The 21,094-nt window shown below is 39.3% G+C and overlaps 2 protein-coding genes across 3 annotated transcripts; both read left to right on the forward strand.

Annotated features, from left to right (window-relative positions):
* Positions 1–3,271: 3,271 nt before the first annotated feature.
* LOC121862270 lies at positions 3,272–20,977 on the forward strand. Of its 2 annotated transcripts, none has more exons than XM_042360385.1 (6): positions 3,272–3,411; positions 8,657–8,953; positions 12,488–12,678; positions 16,057–16,203; positions 18,169–18,294; positions 20,131–20,977. In XM_042360385.1, exons 2-6 carry the CDS (start codon positions 8,680–8,682, stop codon positions 20,164–20,166), a joined length of 774 nt encoding a protein of 257 aa, XP_042216319.1. In that variant the 5' UTR covers positions 3,272–3,411; positions 8,657–8,679; the 3' UTR covers positions 20,167–20,977. The 2 variants fall into 2 exon arrangements, with proteins under 2 accessions (XP_042216319.1, XP_042216318.1); XM_042360384.1 differs by having other exon boundaries at positions 3,273–3,411; positions 8,678–8,953.
* Positions 9,837–11,688, forward strand: LOC121862269. Its single transcript, XM_042360383.1, has 2 exons — positions 9,837–10,693; positions 11,153–11,688. Exons 1-2 carry the CDS (start codon positions 9,841–9,843, stop codon positions 11,473–11,475), a joined length of 1,176 nt encoding a protein of 391 aa, XP_042216317.1. The 5' UTR covers positions 9,837–9,840; the 3' UTR covers positions 11,476–11,688.
* Positions 20,978–21,094: the final 117 nt, after the last annotated feature.

A 21,094-nucleotide genomic window follows, 5' to 3' on the forward strand; every position in this document is an offset into this window, starting at 1 on the left:
GAGTTACTCATTCAGTAACTGAAGGAAACAACATTTATATATATATAATTAGAGGCACTAAGTGTGTACCACCACCACCGCAGGAAGGTACCCTAGTTCTGAGAGCCACCACAATAAGGCACACTTACTCTGCCAGCCACAAACATTATAGCAATACCCTAGTTCTCAGCCACCCCATCAGACCAGAGATCACTACCTACTGTATTGAGTTGAAGAAAGTTTACCCCTAACAGGTGCACCAGACATCGGTTCTCATTCTTAAATTAGTATCGCAGCCTCCCACACCACCTACACTACAAACTGATGAAGCAATAGCATGTGGGAGGGGCTTACTACATTACGTGTTTGCTGTCCAACACCTACATTAATCTGTATGTTCACCGCAAGTTCCTTACCTTTCTTTAATGAAGGCTTTTGTTAAACCACCAATGTATGTAATAAGTCATTTATGTCCAATGTATATTTTCAGCCTTCGGGATACAGAACTTTTTTCAATAAACCGTTAATTATTATTATTATTATTACACCGAAAACATTTACTAGGTAAGGTTTTTACAGTTTTATGATTTTTATAAAGTTAGGAAAGGTTAGGTTAGGTTTTCAAAGATTTGTTTGGTGTTAATTTTAGTATTTTACCCCACAATTTATCTCTACTTCAAAGTCCTGCCCACTTTGAACCACCAATATTGTTGGTAATTGGGGGTCATATCTCCATATCGGCTCATTTGCAACGGAAATGAAGGTCAGAACGTTTAAAACAACACAAAATACTCTAGGAAAACCAAATTTTTGTTAGTTGTCTCCTTGGTGTACTTAAAACGAATCCTTACCAAAAACATTCGAGTTAACCTAACATAACCGTCTGTTTGCCTGGGCGAAAAAAAGTTTATGGTGGATCTGCCTCTCCACCATGTTACTGTTAAAGTGGGCGCAAAGGAGGAAGTAGTGGTGGCGGAAGTTGTTACTGGTACAACTAACTAGTGGTGTGTTGCGGACGCCACCAAACACAATAGTTACCCGTTCTTTTTTACACACTGTTCTTGGCTTCCTTGTTCCTCTTCCTCTCGTCCTGCACTGGCGGTACAGTACCAATAGCAGTGAATAAAAAAAAAAAAAAAACACTCGGTAAGTTTCACTAGCAACGAAGTATGTTCATTCTTATGGGACAGCTTTCCAGAATCAGCCGAACAACATGTGCTGCTGATCGTGTCGGCGACACCTGATAGACTAACCGAAGATCGAAGTCCGAGACTCCGAAACTTCAAAATGGTGAACCCTATCCTCACGAAGCTCCATATCTCGTGTTTCACGAGGCTTCATATAGTCTAGTTCTGGAACTTTACTGGTGGTCTCATGGTCCTCCTGAAATAGTAATACAGTATGCATCGTAGTGAAGCATTATTGTTTAGAAATGTAACAAAAATTGTTGCGTTAAAGTGCCACATTATAGCTATAGGTGACTAATTCATCATTCGTGAAAGTCCCGAATTAAAAAAATGCTTACGGTGGGCTGGTTAGTGTACGAGACTATTTACATCAACCCTGTAAAGACACTGTGGTGAATAAAGAACACACTATACCGTGCACTGTACTGGAGACATAGTGGTTTACTTGATCATAAAGTCCAAATTACCCAGAAAGTAGAACATCTGTAAAAAGGCATTTGACACTATCCATCCATGCATTTTGGGGGATTTCTGGCCACTTCGCCTTTCGGCTGAAGCTGTGTTTTTCCTTGGTTGTTTTCTTTCACTTCCACTTCCCATTTTCTTCCTGGTCTTGTTCAGGTATATACTCGTAAATGTAAACAAAAACTCTGAAAATCTGTATGTTAATGTATCTGGCTTTTTTGGTTTCTTGTTTTTTCTTTGGTCTTGTTTGGTTCTGGTTTCTTTTCTACGGTTTTGTTTTGTTCTCGAGTCTTCTTTTCCCCTGTCTTCACTACAAAAACCTCCTTGTAGCTCAGCTGTTTTTTGCTTCGCAGTTTAGCCGCCTTACAGTGCTCCCTCCACTTGGGACACTCCCGGTCGGAGGAGGAGTGAGGGCCACCACAAGCTACACATTTCTTGTAGGCCGCCGAGCAGTTTGTGTGCTGGTACCCGGGTGTCCCGCACTCCTTGCACAGGATGTAAGGGGGTGCCCAATAAACTAGCCCCCTCGGGAGCAAATCTGAATCGGGTGTCCCGCAAGTGGCACAAACCTCCCGAGCTCGGCACTTCCCTGCCAGATGGCCATGCCTCTGGCATTTATAGCACCTTGTGGGTCTTTTTTCATAAAGTCTTACTGGGATGTTCTCCCATCCCAGCAATACGGTGTTCGGTAGATGCTTTGAATAACCGACCAGTGCAGTTACGCTGGTCAGCTTCTGCTCTATTGTGAGCTGGTCTCCGATTAGCTCAGCCAGCTCATCTGTCTCAAGATGGTCTATCTCGGTATGGGAGATTACACCCAACACCATCCTGTTGTCCTTCAGGTTTAACTGTTACCTGGTACATGATGAGAGCAGACCGAGGTTCAAGTATTACAATGGTGATTACAACAGGATGATGGAGGAACAAGGGGTACTGTATTCGCTTACCAGAGTCGTTGAGAAATAAGAACGCGGATATTACTCTGAATGTCATACGCAGTAAGGTAAACTATTTTATTGGTAAAATTACCCAAGACCAAACCCACTGAGTCCAGAACAACAAAATGATCATTACACATGAACAATACGGCAGTTGAAAAAGGACAAATCTTAGAATTTCAAGATATGTCCGCGACAAATGATGAGCAGATAATACGCAGTATCAAATTAGGCCAAGGCGAAGGTGTTATTCTTTTCCCTCGTTGTTCATAAGAAGAAAATTGGTTTGACAGCTCTGACTCACACTGAGTCTCAGAAGAGAGTATTTCAAACAAATTGTCAAAGGTAAAGGCTCTTACGAGTGTAAGAGCCTATCTCGATTATCCCTATAGCCTAGAGAGGGTATAACTCCACACTTATGTATTTTATTCTGGCTAACGCCAGATGATTTTATTCATCTGAGAGAAATCCCTACCCTCTAGTCTAAAGGGTTAATGGAAAGTGTGCAACGAGCTTCCTGGGCCCCTTATAATCTTGTTATGCAGACGTGACCAGGCACGTGACCTACTGTCCAAGCGGCTATCAGGCCGATACTCGATAGTGGCGAGGACTATAAATATAGAGTACAGTCATAGTCACGAAGTGATGACTCACAAGTAAACGATCGCCTAGTAGGTATCACTCGCTAGTCGCTGACTCGCTAGTGCTACAGTAAACTCAGTGCCACTTGAACGCTCGGGAGGTGAAGACCTATAACTTTGTGTTCTCTTCTAAGTTTATTTTATGTTCAACCATCTTTCTAAAATAGCATTTTACAACTACTCAGCTCCAACAGTCAGTAGGTAAGATACTCGATTTGTTTATTTCTATAACCACTAACTATTTCGTAATAACTTAAGGGGAACTTCCCTCTGAAAATGGGATAAAATGTGAAAAAATGTCGAAAATCTGTGAAAATTTCTTAGAGATGTTCGCCCGGTGTTTTATTCCTGTATTCCTTTTATTATTCAATTGATGAGTAACCCCCCCCCCACCACAACTTGTCCCCCTCTCGTAAACAATCAGTCAAACGATATACTAAAAGATCTTCAACTATCTCACAATTTATAACAACTATTAACTAAAATATTAGAAACAGCACTCATTGAAACAAGCTTCGTAGGCGACGATGACGTCTCGGATAAAAGTGCGCAGTGCTTTTCGTTGAAAATGGGCTTTTAAAAATCCCCGTTTTCTCTTATTTTATTAGGGTATACTATATTATATTGTGGAAAAACATAAAAATGGCTGAAATCATGTGCTAACCTAACCTATAAAATATAGGTTAGGTTAGCACATGATTTCAGGCTATATCTTAACTTGCCTATATCTAGAAAACTAAGCATTTACATATGAAAATGGATACAACTAAAAGTTATCAGCGTACAAAACTGTCTAAAAACATTCCGGAATAATCAGAGATACAACTCAAGACACCCAGAGCTACTAAGACCACCATGTGCTCCTCACAGTCCCAGACCTCCATCAAATATCATGGTGTCAAGGTGTGGAACAGCTAACCCGGACCCATACTTTTTATTATAAATTTTATTTACTATGAATTACTATTATTATTAAATTTTCGCCCCCCAGGCCCCGATGTGGGTCAGTGACCTGTGCCCGGGTGGGCTAATCCCCATAAAAAAAAAAAGACTACGCTCCTTTCTTTTAAATCATCGCTTAAAAAATATCTATTTTCTAAGTATTAATATTTTTGTAATATCGACTTTATATTCTTACTTTTATTGTACCACCAAAACCATTATATCATAAATTGCCATGTAGATAGAAATTATCATTGCAATAATTGTATATTTGCCAACAAGACATGATCCTGACAGCTTCTGTCCTTTTGTTTCACTTTAATACAACCCATGTTGTATTGCTTTCCTCCCTTATCATACTAATATATATCAACTCCTGTAAAGTATGTATATACTTATAATATAAATATAAAATGAAAATAAATAAATAACGAATTGATAACCGTGGTTCTCACTAATACCATGCTATGTGTACTATTCCAGATGATACTAAAATGTTACATAATACTTCCTTGAGATAAATGTTCAGTATATATCAGAAGCCATTAAGAGAGCACAGGCTCTCAATTGGCTCAGCTATGTTAATATTGTTATTATTATCCACTCTTTATCTGTATTTTTCTGGCTAAATAAATATCAATATCAATATACCCTCATAATTGCCGAACCAAGTATCATTTGGATACTTTTGATATCACTATGACTTACGCCGTTGACTTAAACGATACATGAGTGAATTTTAAGTTTGGGGATACTATTTTTTACCGTATTTTAATAATTTTCGTATAAAATATAACTTTTTTCATCAGAGTACAATATGTAACACTCTGTCCTACTTTTAGGCCCATATTTCCTTACTTTATTTACCTAATGGCCACTCACTAGCGGTGGCCATGCCGAGGGAAGAAGTCCAGTGACCTCTGTAGGATCCCTTCATTGTTCTTGATAATTTTGTCAAGGCCTATTATGAAACCCAGCTTGAGTCTATCAAGCCTCTGTGATAAAAAGTATTTCTTTATATTCGTTCTGCATAACTTGGCGAGCTTGTATTTGAGTTATGTCCTCTCGTTTTCCATCCCTTTCAGGATTTTGAATGTTTCAATGAGATCTACCCTATTGTGCCTTGTCTGAAGGGTTGTTGCTCCTGAGGCCCTCAGTCTACTTGGATAAATAATCGAGATGACATAGATCATGAATTATCTTAGTCGCTCTGTGTTGGATATACTGTACATAGTGTGATGCAATGCCTTCTTTGTTAGCTGCAGTTGAGATAATTTTTTCGTAGGTTTAACTCATCAAGACTGACACAAAGAATATATTAATTACTGGGTCAGTGAATGGCCATATTTTAACAAAACAAAATTGAGACAACACTTATTTTAATGATAAGCTGCATTCAGAGGAAAAGAGGACAGCCAATAACTTTCGAACTTATAAAAATAAAATTTATTTTATATACCCCGTATATATCCTCCCAAGGATATACAGTACGTCTTATATATCCTCCCAAGGATATACGCCTTATATGTCTTCCCAAGGTTATACGCCTTATATGTCTTCCCAAGGATATACGCCGTATATATCCTCCCAAGGATATACAGTACGTCTTATATATCCTCCCAAGGATATACGCCATATATATCCTCCCAAGGATATACGCCATATATATCCTCCCAAGGATATACGCCATATATATCCTCCCAAGGATATACGCCTTATATATCCTCCCAAGGATAGCCAGGGGATAAATGAATCTTAAAATCACCTCATATTGATATTTTGTTTACAAAAATTTAATTGTATTAATGGTAAGCCTTTTACAGTCAATAAAAAAATTATCACCAAAACACTTTTTTGCTGGAATAAGTATATGTTTATATACTTGTCATATGAAATGAAAACTATGCATTATCAAAATAGAATGGATAGTTTATTGTGTCTTGTGGTACCTTTTGACGCTGTTTGGGATACAGTTTGTTTTCTCCATTGGGAACACTGTAACAATGTCATGAGTGTCCCGCTAATTTAAGCCAATAGTATGAAGGCCTGAGACCTGTCTTCGACCAATGAGAAAGCCTATGAGGCGTGACGTCATGAAAGTTTTGACCTCCCTTGTGGGCTCACTCAGTTTGAATAAGGGAGTCTGTGTTGGAATTTTGTGTAGGGAGGTGTCTGTGGTGGCGACACGGCAGGTATTTGGGTGCATTCTATTTGGTAAATCCTCAAGTTCCCATTTGTTGTGAGATACATGGTCCCCTGTTAAACCCTAACATAAAGTATTCAATAAATACAGTAACCGTTAATAAGAGTCCTAATTCATCCCTCCTTTCTTGAGAAAGAGTGATGTGTTATAAATGTCTTGGTATTATGCAGTAATACGGTGGGTCCTATATACAATCAATATTTCCTCTCTGAAGTATTAATATCTTAGTCCCCACAACCAGCTTCCCTGAGTCTCCCCTTGGTGTAGGCCTTTCTAGCCTAACCACAAACAGTAAGTCCTGTACCCCCCTCCCCTCACACCTTCCTCAAACGTAAACAATTACCTCTCACTACCTCCCTCACTCCCTCCACCTCTCACGAGTATAAGTAAAAAAAGAGAAAGAAGAATAAATATATAAGTAAATAAACATAAAGAATTAAAAAGACAATAAAAGAGTAATTTGTTACATAAAATATGTTACATTAAATTAGGGACATATAAATATTTGTTACAACACTGTGTGGAGTGGGGTAATCCCCCGAGTGTCAGAGGTGTCAAGTGTGTACCAAGTTCAGTTTTCCCCTCAAACGTGGGGAATTTTCAGTTACAAATCCGGATATGTGTAACATTCATAACACTGGTCTACAAAAAAATATTTTTTTTTCTGGCATGAAACCTTTTAACTGTTTTTTACTAACTTTAAGGTGCTGAATCCAAATCTGATCTCAGATTTGCTCCATAACGTAACGTGCCAGAATTTACTGAGCTACCAGAGATTGAGGATATAGACCGGAATTCACCTGTTTCTACTGATGAAGATGAAGAGACTGATCTTTTCAAGCCATCTGGTGAAGATTGTGAAAAGCCAACGTTGTTTACTCAGTCAGAATTGAATGATCTGGTCAGAGATCTAAATTTGCCAAAACAGTCTGCTGAATTGTTAGCTTCCAGGCTTCAAGAGAAACGACTCTTAAAACCTGGCACGAGTGTCTCCTTTTATCGCAACAGAGAAGAGCAACTGCGGAAGTACTTTCATTCATATGACCAGCTTGTTTTTTGTAATGATGTAGAAGGACTTCTTCTCTCCATGGGACTACCAGCATATGATAGTAAGGATTGGAGACTTTTTATTGACAGTTCTAAAAGGAGCTTGAAATGCGTTCTTCTTCATAACGGAAACAAGTATGGTTCAATTCCAATCGGACATTCTGTACAAATTAAAGAAGAGTATGAAAACATTAAGACTGTATCTCAAGGAAACGATTACAGAAAGAGTAAAACCGCAAAAGTCCCGCTATCATTGTCGATACCCTCTGAAGCCTTCATATACTAATAAGTAGTGTTCATGAACGGTAAAGTTGTCCGGGAGGTCATATAGTCTAACACTAATTAAAGAAGAAAAAAGCCATTAGTTAGAGCTTGTTAACCTTGTCCACACATACTGTACAGTGGTCCCTGGCGATGACGATACAGTCCTCGACTTATTTTTTTCTGTTTTCGACTTATCAGTTCAGTGTTCTAAAAGAGCCAAATCTGAATTACATTAAATTAGATGTGGTAAGGACTCACATCATAGTTCGAAAATTGTCATGAAGTTAAGTGAGAATACGAGCGATGATGCGAGTCATGTTGTTAAATGAAAACACATTAACTCATGAACTGAAATAATTATATTGACTGAAGCTTTGAAACACCGCGTGCCTTGTTTATCACTTGCTTGTATAGAGATCCAAACCTGACGTAACGCCGCCGATCATCACACCAGAAATCCTACAGTATTACGACACATATAAATTCGAAATAACTAAAATATAACAGATATTGTCAATACTGATGAAATTACATGCCTAAATTTGGCTGGCGTTATCTAACCTGATACTGAGTGCATCATGCACCGGTAATGTATGTAGGTGAACCCGGCCTGACAGACCGTGTCGGATGAATGATATAAAGTGCAACCATGTTTATAGTGAATGATAAATCGCAGTTACCGTAAAGACATTACCAGACTGTAGAGAACACAGACTATAGCAGAGCACTGATTGAATCTCTTGCAGTGCTTTGAATTTGGGTATAGTTCTTAACGGTCATGGAGGACTTGAGACATTTTATCCTTATCCGATAAAATAAGTGTAAACTGTGTGGTAAAGTGGCAGCTATCAGATAAGATACATATACGACCTTACGAAACTGATTATTCCATGCATAAAATTTCAGGACATTCTTAGATTTCCAAAATTAAACACAGACATAATATTAAATGTTAAGATTGGAAAGGGTGTGCTGCTTAACCTCTCTCAGTATTAACAACTTTCCCTACAGCCATGAGTTCTTCAGATCACACTATGAAGTACACTTCACCCCCACCCAAGTACGAGGACGTGGTGTTTGGTGCACCCGCAGGTGTGCATGGTCAGGAGGGGGCTGCCACTGCACCCCGGTTACCACAGAACTACACGCATGAACCACTCCCATATGTATTGATACCGAGGGAGCAGTTACAGCCAGTAGTTCCTGGGCAACTCACTGACACCTTCTGTCCCGCTGGTTTTGAATGTTTGCTGACGGCTCAGGAGATTAAAGTTTACCCCTCTCAAAGTGAGTTCAAACATTACTCTTTTTAGTGTAGGGGAGACAGTTTATAGTTTAGTGCAGGGGGAGACATTTTTTTTTTTACGGGAATTAGCCCACCCGGGCACAGGTCACTGACCCACAACGGGGCCTGGGGGGCGAAAATGTAATAATTATTCATAGTAAATAAAATTTATAATAAAAAGTAAATTAAATTAAAAATAACAATAATAATAATAACACTGTAATAATAAAAAAAATAGTGAGAAACGCTATATGTATGTTGTGTTGTCAAGTAAGACACAATTGAGACCCTGCAATTGTGTGTAAATGAGGCCGGAAGTCAGATCAGCAACCTGAGACTTGGATAAAAATTTTGTGATACCATATGGCGGCAGGGTCTACCATTAGACAACACGTTATGTTTCCAATATCTTCCCAGGCGGAAGTACCTCCCTGTTTGATAGCTGCCTTCTACCTACTACCTAGTGTAGTTTAGTGTAGGGAAGACAGTTTATAATATGTTTAGTGTAGGGAAGACAGTTTATAATATGTTTAGTGAAGGGAAGACAGTTTATAATATGTTTAGTGTAGGGAAGACAGTTTATAATATGTTTAGTGTAGGGAAGACAGTTTATAATATGTTTAGAGTAGGGAAGACAGTTTATAATATGTTTAGTGTAGGGAAGACAGTTTATAATATGTTTAGTGTAGGGAAGACAGTTTATAATATGTTTAGAGTAGGGAAGACAGTTTATAATATGTTTAGTGTAGGGAAGACAGTTTATAATATGTTTAGTGTAGGGAAGACAGTTTATAATATGTTTAGTGTAGGGAAGACAGTTTATAATATGTTTAGTGTAGGGAAGACAAGTTTATAATATGTTTTTGTAGTGTAGAAGACAGTTTATAATATGTTTAGTGTAGGGAAGACAGTTTATAATATGTTTAGTGTAGGGAAGACAGTTTATAATATGTTTAGTGAAGGGAAGACAGTTTATAATATGTTTAGTGTAGGGAAGACAGTTTATAATATGTTTAGTGTAGGGAAGACAGTTTATAATATGTTTAGAGTAGGGAAGACAGTTTATAATATGTTTAGTGTAGGGAAGACAGTTTATAATATGTTTAGTGTAGGGAAGACAGTTTATAATATGTTTAGAGTAGGGAAGACAGTTTATAATATGTTTAGTGTAGGGAAGACAGTTTATAATATGTTTAGTGTAGGGAAGACAGTTTATAATATGTTTAGTGTAGGGAAGACAGTTCATAATATGTTTAGTGTAGGGAAGACAGTTTATAATATGTTTAGTGTAGGGAAGACAGTTTATAATATGTTTAGTGTAGGGAAGACAGTTTATAATATGTTTAGTGTAGGGAAGACAGTTTATAATATGTTTAGTGTAGGGAAGACAGTTTATAATATGTTTAGTGTAGGGAAGACAGTTTATAATATGTTTAGTGTAGGGAAGACAGTTTATAATATGTTTAGTGTAGGGAAGACAGTTTATAATATGTTTAGAGTAGGGAAGACAGTTTATAATATGTTTAGTGTAGGGAAGACAGTTTATAATATGTTTAGTGTAGGGAAGACAGTTTATAATATGTTTAGTGTAGGGAAGACAGTTTATAATATGTTTAGTGTAGGGAAGACAGTTTATAATATGTTTAGTGTAGGGAAGACAGTTTATAATATGTTTAGTGTAGGGAAGACAGTTTATAATATGTTTAGTGTAGGGAAGACAGTTTATAATATGTTTAGTGTAGGTAAAGACAGTTTATAATATGTTTAGTGTAGGGAAGACAGTTTATAATATGTTTAGTGTAGGGAAGACAGTTTATAATATGTTTAGTGTAGGGAAGACAGTTTATAATATGTTTAGTGTAGGGAAGACAGTTTATAATATGTTTAGTGTAGGGAAGACAGTTTATAATATGTTTAGTGTAGGGAAGACAGTTTATAATATGTTTAGTGTAGGGAAGACAGTTTATAATATGTTTAGAGTAGGGAAGACAGTTTATAATATGTTTAGTGTAGGGAAGACAGTTTATAATATGTTTAGTGTAGGGAAGACAGTTTATAATATGTTTAGTGTAGGGAAGACAGTTTATAATATGTTTAGTGTAGGGAGACAGTTTATAATATGTTTAGTGTAGGGAAGACAGTTTATAATATTTATAATATGTTTAGTGTAGGGAAGACAGTTTATATTATGTTTAGTGTAGGGAAGACAGTTTATAATATGTTTAGTGTAGGGAAGACAGTTTATATTATGTTTAGTGTAGGGAAGACAGTTTATATTATGTTTAGTGTAGGGAAGACAGTTTATAATATGTTTAGTGTAGGGGAGACAGTTTATAATATGTTTAGTGTAGGGAAGACAGTTTATATTATGTTTAGTGTAGGGAAGACAGTTTATAATATGTTTAGTGTAGGGAAGACAGTTTATATTATGTTTAGTGTAGGGGAGACAGTTTATAATATGTTTAGTGTAGGGGAGACAGTTTATAATATGTTTAGTGTAGGGGAGACAGTTTTATTGTTGTAGAAGAGTTTTAATGGTGGGGAAGGGAACAGTTTATAGCAGTATTTTTGGTGTTGTTAATGGAGGTAAAGCAGTTTTATTACACTCAAATGGAGGTGTAGATCTGTAGTGTCAGTGAAGATGAAGCAATTTATAATATTAATAGTGGAGGTAATGATGGCTGTGCTAGTGGTGATGGTGATAGCTGTGCTAGTTAATTTAATTTAATTTTGCCACTTACAGCGGCTAGTTTATTGCGCACCCTATACTCATCCTGTGAGCGGTAGCGCAAAGGGATTACAGAGTAGAGTTTACAACGGGTCATAATAATTAACCCCCGTGGTCAGGATATTATGGCACTGAATGTTATACAGTATTTCAAATAAATTCTTTGTTTAGTTCTATCGAGTATACATATTTATTCACAACTGCGTGAAGTACAGGAGTGTGAGGCAGTGTGTCTGGCCGCACACTTTGTTATTCACATTGTGTGTTTGGTTCTATACATGGGAATTGATATAGTTACTAAGTGGATACAATCTTAATATGTCGACTATCTTGCCATTAGAGATGAAGTGGTGATGGTGGTATTGGTGGTGGTTGTGATATCGGTCGTCGTCGTGATTGTAGTGGTGGTAGTGGAGTATATGTACTGTAGAGCCCATCTGATAATTCACCCATAAGATGAACAGAGGAATCTAGTTTTAAGAAATACATGTCATCACTGTAGGCTATACATCTTTAATACAATGCTGGATTCTTCAATGGCCAATCGTAGAAGTAATTATACTCAGTATTTAGTGATGTCATGATTCACGTATTCCCACAAGTTGACCCCTATTGACTGGTTATATCTACAGCATATAATGAGAAGGAATTCTATATTGATTTTCAGAAGTTCGTTAACTCATTGTAATTGATAACTCTAAAGCTCTTTGAATTTCACTATATCTATCAATCATCCATGTTCAACTTACATCTACTGAGCAGTGTTGTCTCGTCAATAAGTAACTAAATGCGTGGGTTGATCCCCCAGGCCGAGTGATCAAGATAAAGAATCCTCAGAAGGAGTTGGTGTTCACAGCAAAATATGAATATGAGGGTGATTGTCTTACCTGTTGCTGTGAGGCTGGCGGTCAGATGGGCTTCACCATCAGAACACCAGACAAGCGGCCACTTGCCTATATGAAGAAATTCAATGACTCTGGATTCTTCACTGACATTAAGGTAAGTTTACCTCAATGCTCGTCACTCTCTTCTGTGTCTGTCTACTGAAAGTCTTTCTTCTAACTGCAACTACATTGATTCTCTTACGCGGGAATTTAGACCTTTGAATGACAACACACACACACACACACACTGTTACTACTACTACTACTATTTTTTTAAATATGCAAGACAAAAACTACTACTACTACTACTGCTTTGCTGTCACTCGGAATCGAGTATGACGATCATTGGTGAGTTTTGAGGTGACTAAAGAGGCCGATACGGGACCGGCAGAGTTGTTCACAGATGTTGCACATGTGGAGGGCTACGTTGAGTGAGGGAGGGGCGGTGGCAGTCTTTCCAGTGCTGGCGCTTGTCTGCCTAGGTTTGCAGTCTGGCTAACTCAAAAGTATTGACGCCTTCTCCTTTGGTGCTCCTCCAAGTGTTACGATGTGGAGTAATCATCTCCCAGGTGAGGGGGTCGATTTGGCACATTTTCAGGTTTGTCTTAAGACTGTCCTTATGCCTTTTCAGTTGCCCGCCAGCATTACGTTTACTATTCGCTCTGTGACTGTAAAGTAGCTGCTTTGGCAGTCTACTATCGTCCATGCGGGTAACATGGCCAGTCCAGCGTAGTCTCCCTTGTACTTATAAATATTGACGATGGAGGCGTCTTTAAGAGCTTGGGGGATTTCCTCCTTTTCCCCTATATTCTCCAGGAGAAAGTGGAAATGGCTGGTAAGCAGAGGTCCTCCTGCTTTATACACCTCGGCTGGGATTCCATCGGGCCCTGAGGCTCGATGGAATGGAGGATAGTTGAGGTGGGTCAGCTCTGAATGCTGAGGGACCTGCTGGGTTGTCAGGACATCCACATCAGTGTTTCGGTTGAGCAGTGAATGATAGTGCTCTTTCCAAGCGCTGAAGGAGGCCTTCATCATCTTTAATTATGAAGTTACCGTCGGATGAGCGGAGGGGGGCTGTGCCACGAGTGATTTGGTGAAATTGAAAAATGCGCACATCTTGTGCTGATCTGCAAATTTTTGTGTTTCACATGCTTTATTTTTAAACCAGTCATTCTTTAGAGTGTACAGTTCCCACTGGGCCACAGCTTTCTTCTTGCGGAAGGTATCAGATTTGGTCCAAAACTGAGGGTTGTTCTGCCAGTCAGTTAAAGCAGCACATTTATCATTGATGAGTACATTGATTGCCGGGTCATTTTCATCAAACCAGTCCTGGTGTATTTTTTCGATCTGGCCGAGGGTCTCTCTGCTGGTTTTTGTAATGACAGTGTTGAGAATATCCCATTCGGCGCTGGGATTTGGGTTGTTCATTGTCGGGTTGTTTATCAGCACATGTTCGAGCTGCTCTCTGAAAGCACGTGCTACCACTGGATCCTCCAGATGCTCAGTGTTAAAACTTCTTCTAAATCCTTGCTGCCTTCGCCGTTTTGGGTTAACGTGAAGTGAGAGACTGGCTCTGACAAGCAAATGATCAGTGTCTCAGTGGTCTGAGCCACTAATGAGGACATCTCAGCGATCTCTTTCTCTGACAATGATGTAGTCAATGAGATGTCAGTGTTTGGATCATGGGTGTTGCCACAAACCCTTGAACTTGTCGGCCTGCCTAAACAAGGTATTGGTCATAGTGAGGTTGTGTGCAGCACACTTGCTGAGGAGGAGTAGGCAGTTGGGATTACACTTGCCTAGTCCATTTCTCCCTATGGTTCCCTACCAAATGTCAGCATCTCTGCTAACTCTGCCATTAAAGTCACCAAGGAGCACAACCTCATCTTCTCTGGGGATAGAGGTTAGCACTCTGTTGAGGTCGGCGTAAAAGGCCTCCTTGATGTCATCTTCTGCATCTAGTGTTGGGGCGTATGCACTGATGAAAAAGGCATGATGTGAGTGGTTCAGTGGGACTCGGAGCGTCATGAGCCACCCGTTGATCTCAATAGGTATTTCAGTTAGTCTGTGTAGAATGCGTCGGCGGATGGCAAAACCGGACCCCGGTATTGTGAGTTGACCCTCGTCTGGGAGCAGGGACTCACTGATGGCTGCTATGTCGATGTTATACCTAGCCAGCTCTTTTGCCACAAGGGCAGTTCTTCTTTCAGGATGCTCATTTGTGCCAGTATCCAGAAGAGTCCTGATATTCCATGCAGCGACCATAAAAGGTTGCATAGTTTTGTTTTGTTTTGGATCTGTGATTTTGACTGTGTTTAAGACGGCATGAGGATGACCTTACTAGGTGCGGTTGCCCAGTCAGCTTGTTTTCTTAAGCAGGCTATATTTAGGGCACCTTTTCCCATGTGGGGTGAGCAGAGTGGCTCCTTGAAAGGGCTGCTCAGTCACAAAGACAGGACTGGATTGCACTGCTGCCTAGATCCCAGTGCATAAACGAGCATCTTATCTGTGCCGCCCTTGTGCAGAGTTGTGACTAGAGACTCCCGGCAGTCATCTCTGCCTGTCCCCGTCGCCACTCGTCCGTCGCCATAGGATTTTTGGGGGTATAGGGGTTTTGATGATGATGAGAGGTATAATGAGCTGGATGATGGCTGCACGTGAGTTGATTTATGTGGTGAGGCAGTAGTGCAGGCTGCAACCACACATCTTGGCTCTCCTTTTTCCTGATCCAGTGGTGCAAGTTTTGCAACGACTGGGGAGAGGGAGAGTTGCAATGGACTGCTGATAGCCCAGTTTGTTGGGTTATGCCTTAGTAGCCTGTCCATCATGCATTGCCTTACTCTGCCGGTGTTGTTGTTGGGTTTCCATGGTGCTCACCTCTTCCACCTATACCGCCGTTGGGGTCTTGTTGGAGCTCTGTAAGCATGTTTACCTGATGCAGGGCTCCACCGCAGATTTTTCGTTCGAGATTTACTCTGTAGCCTTATACCTACCAAGGTTTATCCGCAAGGCAGTGGGGCAGTGGTTGGTAAGCGCCAGGACGTGTCCACATGCCAGTGGGCCTATGCGCCGTCCCTTTGGGGCCCACTGCTGGTCTAGCGTGGGCCCACAAGACACCCAGTTACCGCTTGTTGCCACGAGGAGGCACAACACGAAGAGGCTGTGTACTGGCAGGGGAAGACTGGTCACCACGAGGCTAGCCAGAGGCGGTAGCTGAAAGCGAGAAAGAGCAAGCAATGCCTGCACCTTAACACTAACATAATGCTGTCACACTAGACGCATTATACCACCCTGTGCACACACACACACACACACACACACACACACACACACCATCCTACCAGCACCAGATATTAACTCGGTAACTCACTTCACCCCAAATTTATATGATGTAAAATTGACCTCGTGGACGGGTAGATAACGATTTGTGGAATGTTTATTATTGGGTTGTTTAAGGAGATTATTTCAACCCCATTTTCTATTGTGTTGACAGTATATGGACGTAAGTGTGATACCTGATGTGCCGTTGGGCAGAATACAGTGTAAGAATAACACCAAGTTCACCATCAGCAACACCTCAGGCGACCAACTCTTTATCATCAGGAGGAAGACATCGTTCTTATCCAACACTATCTACGAGGTCAGTCTCTCACCTTGACACACTATCACGTGCTGTATTTCTAACAGGTGTTCTTTTTACATAAGACAGTTGGAGTGCAGAATTACTGTACCTGCACTTAATATGACAGTCACATCCTCCTTAAAATATTATTATGCTGTTATACTGTTACTGAAACTGTGATTTGGGTTTAGCCTCATATTAATTTCTAACGGTTAGTCTCTTAATGTCAATATATTTTGTTAATCTCTAATGATAATCTCAAATGTTAGTCTTTTAATGTAAATAACTTAATGTTAAACTTATAGTCTCTAATGTTGATCAGTGATGTCTGTCTCGTATCCTCTACAGTATATTGTTACTCCTACCAGGATATATTTTTGTACTATACTGCATACCTTTATGATTACTATGCCCAGTATAGTATTTATGTATGTACAGTTGTTAGATACAATTCCCTGGACACTTGGCAGTATCTGGCATGTAAGTACCTGAGGATCATTAGGTGACAGGGTTTGCAATTTTATCCCATTTTCTCTTTTTTTATCATAATAAGGAGTGGGTTTTTTTCATTTTGTGGTTGCGACATAATGTGTGTTGAAAACCAGTGTTACAGTATTAGATATAAACCAACTGTTCAGGGAATTTTGTCGGTAACTGCACAGTATGATGTTCCGCTTGTGCCTCTTATGGCGGGTAGGAAACTTGTAGAATCATGTGATAATAAAGAGTGTCACAATACTCTCTGATACAAGACCTAACCCCGTGTTAGCTCATTATTTATACAATGACATGTATTTAACCTCAAGAATACTGTACACTCACTGGACCACATTGTATTTTTGCTGTAGATTACATTCCAATTTAAGGTTTTATCATAAGCTTCTCTCCCTTAAACAGTCCAGCATATATACTGGACAATTTCAAATGCAGAAGATAATTTACTGTGGAATATTTTTCAAAGTGAACAAAGCAACAATAAAAAGTCTCTGTATCTAAATAACAATTTATGAGATGAAACAGCTGCCACAGACTTCATTGTGGACTAAATTATATTAATAGTAAACATGGCCATCACCCAATCTCTATGAGTGTTTGTGGTTAGCCTAAGACTGGTGACAGGTAACTCCCTGGCGACCATGTTGGGACTGAGTCAACCAGCTCATTAAGTTCTTAGAGTAAGTGATATAAGGTAAATAGCAGCACTGTACTTATGAGGTCTCGGGATGAATAGGTAGGTAATTTTTGTACAGGATATATATAATGAGTGTGACTAATTATTCAACTCAACTACTGTATTACTGTAATATTTGTGGAACAATGATGATATGGGTAGCACTGTCTACCCTGTATTTATAAATTAATGTTATGATTTATTTTTAGTCCAAATGTGTTAGTTATATATATATATATATATATATATATATATATATATATATATATATATATATATATATATATATATATATATATATATATATATATATATATACCTCGCCTTGTACACATTCAGTTGGGACATAGTATTACCTGTCTATGATAGCATCATTCATTTGGTTTTCTGGTCAATTAAGAATGATCTGGTGAATACAAATTGAATTTAGTAACTCAGCTTATGGCTCAGACATCTGTATTGAATTTGGGAGTGAACATTTTCCACCAACGTTTGTCTCTGTTATAACCCTTGCTGAGTGTGAGAATATAGTTGGCACAAATACCACCTGCTATGATAGGCTCCTTCCCTATTTTTTTCATGATGAATCAATTTACTTAAGCCCATAGCAAAACAAGAGACAAGCACTATCTAGGTTTATATGTACAAATTATTATAGCACGCTGACAACTGTCATGGATTCTTTGTGTGGTTTTGAGTCATGGGTTTTCATATATAGCCCAAGGCACACCACCTTTATGTTCATAAATGAATAATTAATCACTCAATTTACAGAAGTGTTTCTAAATAAAAGATTTTTATTTATGTTGTAGATCAACAGACCAGACGGCCCAGTTTTTGCATTGATCGAAGTAGCTGGAATAAAGCACAAGCTCAAGGTCCCCCCTGACATGCAAGTGAAAAACAAAATCCTACTTATTTTTCTTTCCATATTTGCAGTAAGTTTCTGTCTTTTTCCATTACTACTCTGTCATGGTCATAATGACATGGCTAGTCTGTTAAAACCTAATAATTCATATTACGCTTCACGCCCACAAAACCTGTAAACCTTCTGAGTCTCCCAGTTGAAACATTCGTTCTCGAACCACTTCAGCAGATCTGAGTCCTCCGTTTTCTATGTCGTATTACCGGAGAAACTCAAGTATACCCAAATTCCGCACAGGGTGTTCATGCATTTGAATTGGTAGAACACCCTTGCTTTGCGTCAACTTAGAGATGTCTGATTGCAGATGAAGCATTCAAGATCCGTTGTGACTGATGTTGAGAGCTTCAATTGTAGTTACTGTTAGCGTAATTGTCAATATAAGTCAGGGTAGAGTCGGCAGTGAGAGTGAGGTATCATTGACGTCGGCCCTAGAAATGCCAGTGATTGTTGACCGAGGCTGAAGTCACCGTTTTTTCACATATGAACATCAGAGAATCTGATGTTCATAGTGAAATTGTTGTAAGGATGTTAATTACGAAAGTAATTAATTAACCTGAAGGGATCTGTCAGATCAGGTATCTTTGAGAATCTACTTTTACTTTTATCCTCTTCACCAAAAGATCGTTTCGCTAACCGCCCGGGCGATCGGTCACGTCTCTATCACGCACTATTGGCAAGTACTGGGCATGCACCGGCTCCTGAATGTACCTGAATCCGCTCCAGTGTTGGTCAAGTCTTGTCTTGAAAGAGCTCACACTCGGTGCCGTCACAACACTTTCTGGTAGATTGTTCCAAGAGTTTACAACCCTCACTCCGAAAAAGTTTGCCCTCGCAGGTCTCTGGACTTGCAGCTTCTTCAATCTAACGGTGTAATCATGTAATCGGATACTACTTGTCTTAGGCTCCGCCCACCAGGGACTGCCATCCGGAACCTTGAAATCAATTTAATTCTTGTCTCCGACAGCTCAGTCAGAGCTCTGTCTTTTTCCATTACTACTCGAGGTCAGATAAAATATATGTGAATATCAGATGACAATGTTTATACTTCAAAGAACTATGTAGAGAGAGAAGGACGAGTGAACAAATGGAAATGACAATTAGGAATGAAATGGAAGATACAGTGGGGTTTACCTGGACACTCCCGTATGTGAATCAAAGCTCAAGTTATGAAAGAGTCACGAGAAACTATTGATTCTATGTCCTTTACTATATTTATATTTTTTATTCTTTTCGGTCCAATAATTAACCACTAATTCTCTACCATTATATCATCAAGTCTATTATGTTTGTAAATGTTTGTGTCTAGCCCTTAATCCTGATATGTGCAGTTAAAGAAGATAACCATAAGTAATATGTTCCGAGGAGTTTTCAGTATTTTTAATGATCTGAATAGAAGAAAATGTTGACAACAAAATGTGTGTATTAGATAACTTTATACATCTCTTCCATTCATGTAGTTGTTTGTGGAGTAATGGTAATAGGTCGCTAAGTCAATCAATCAAAATCCCATCTTCATGTCTAAGGGTTGGCGACTATGTTCTTCTATAAGTTTTTTTTCCCGGACTGTCTATATTAATCATTACAAAGTTTGTATATTTATCTTGGGACTCTGCTTTTAAGTTCATTCTACCATTCCAGCCTCGGCCTTCCTATGGTCCTCCTATGCTTAGATTTACCCATTGATATATTTACCATTACATAGCCAGTGTCTCATTTTTCTCATTCTATAATTGTCCAGCTGATGTTTTTCATTTTATCCACTAATCATCTCAGTTTTTGTTGATAAATGGACATAAACAGCTAACAGTTTCTGTAAAGATCAAATCTTAACATATGTTATACCTTGCAGCAACATCAAAAGGACGTTAATAGGCGGAGGAACTAGCCGCTACAAGATGACGGTGGTGAAATTAACCTGGATTTTCTACCTTTATACAATGTTGGAAGGAAGCGTGGCTAGTGTACAACCAGGAGTCTGGTGCTGGACGCCCTCCACCCTAAGATTATCCTTAAAAAATCATCTATCGTAGTTTGTTCTTAATTTTGTAAAGTTAGCATTGATGATGATGGCAGTGCGGCAACGCGGTGACAAAATTGTCATCTAGGTGTGGAGAACCTGTTCCAAGGGTGTGTAGATTGGCCTCCTCATTATACAGTACAATATATTAATAGTAGGAGTTTTCATCTGCATTTTTTTTTATTGGAATTATTAATGCCCACCCGGGCACAGGTCGAACGACCCACAACGGGGCCTAGGGGGCACAAAAATAAGAATAGAAAGAAATTAGAAATATAAAAGGAAAAGGTAATATTAATCTACACCAAGGAAGATACCGGAAAACCAGCTATTTAAAGTGAGACTGTAGTGGATATCTCCCCTGCAACTACAACTGCCATTTGTCGCTGACTAGCCGACCCCTCTTCAAATTCCCCAGCCAACGCCTCGTGGTCTAAGGTCGACCTCTAGCGCCGCCTAACAAAGCGGAGGTCAACTATCAAGCCACGCCTACCCCTGCTATATAAGACCTCACCTCGCCGTGACCTCCCTCTTCTACCTACAGCAGCGCAGCGCAACACCTCCTCTGAGCAAGCGCCTCACCAACGAGCTCTCTCTACTCCACGCTTGTAACCACACTGCCACTTCCCAACACCAAGCTTCACTGTATATAAAATACAATATGTATACAGAGAGCGCATTGTGAGTTTCCTTTCTCCAACCCATCCTGAGTGTGAACCAACATCATGAAACCCCACAAGACATTGTATGAATATGGAAACACAGAAGAAGGCAGAGCATTGCACAGTTTGGCTGC

Source organism: Homarus americanus, unplaced genomic scaffold, assembly GCF_018991925.1.
Source record: "Homarus americanus isolate GMGI-L3 unplaced genomic scaffold, GMGI_Hamer_2.0 scaffold31037, whole genome shotgun sequence".
NCBI lineage: Eukaryota > Metazoa > Arthropoda > Malacostraca > Decapoda > Nephropidae > Homarus > Homarus americanus.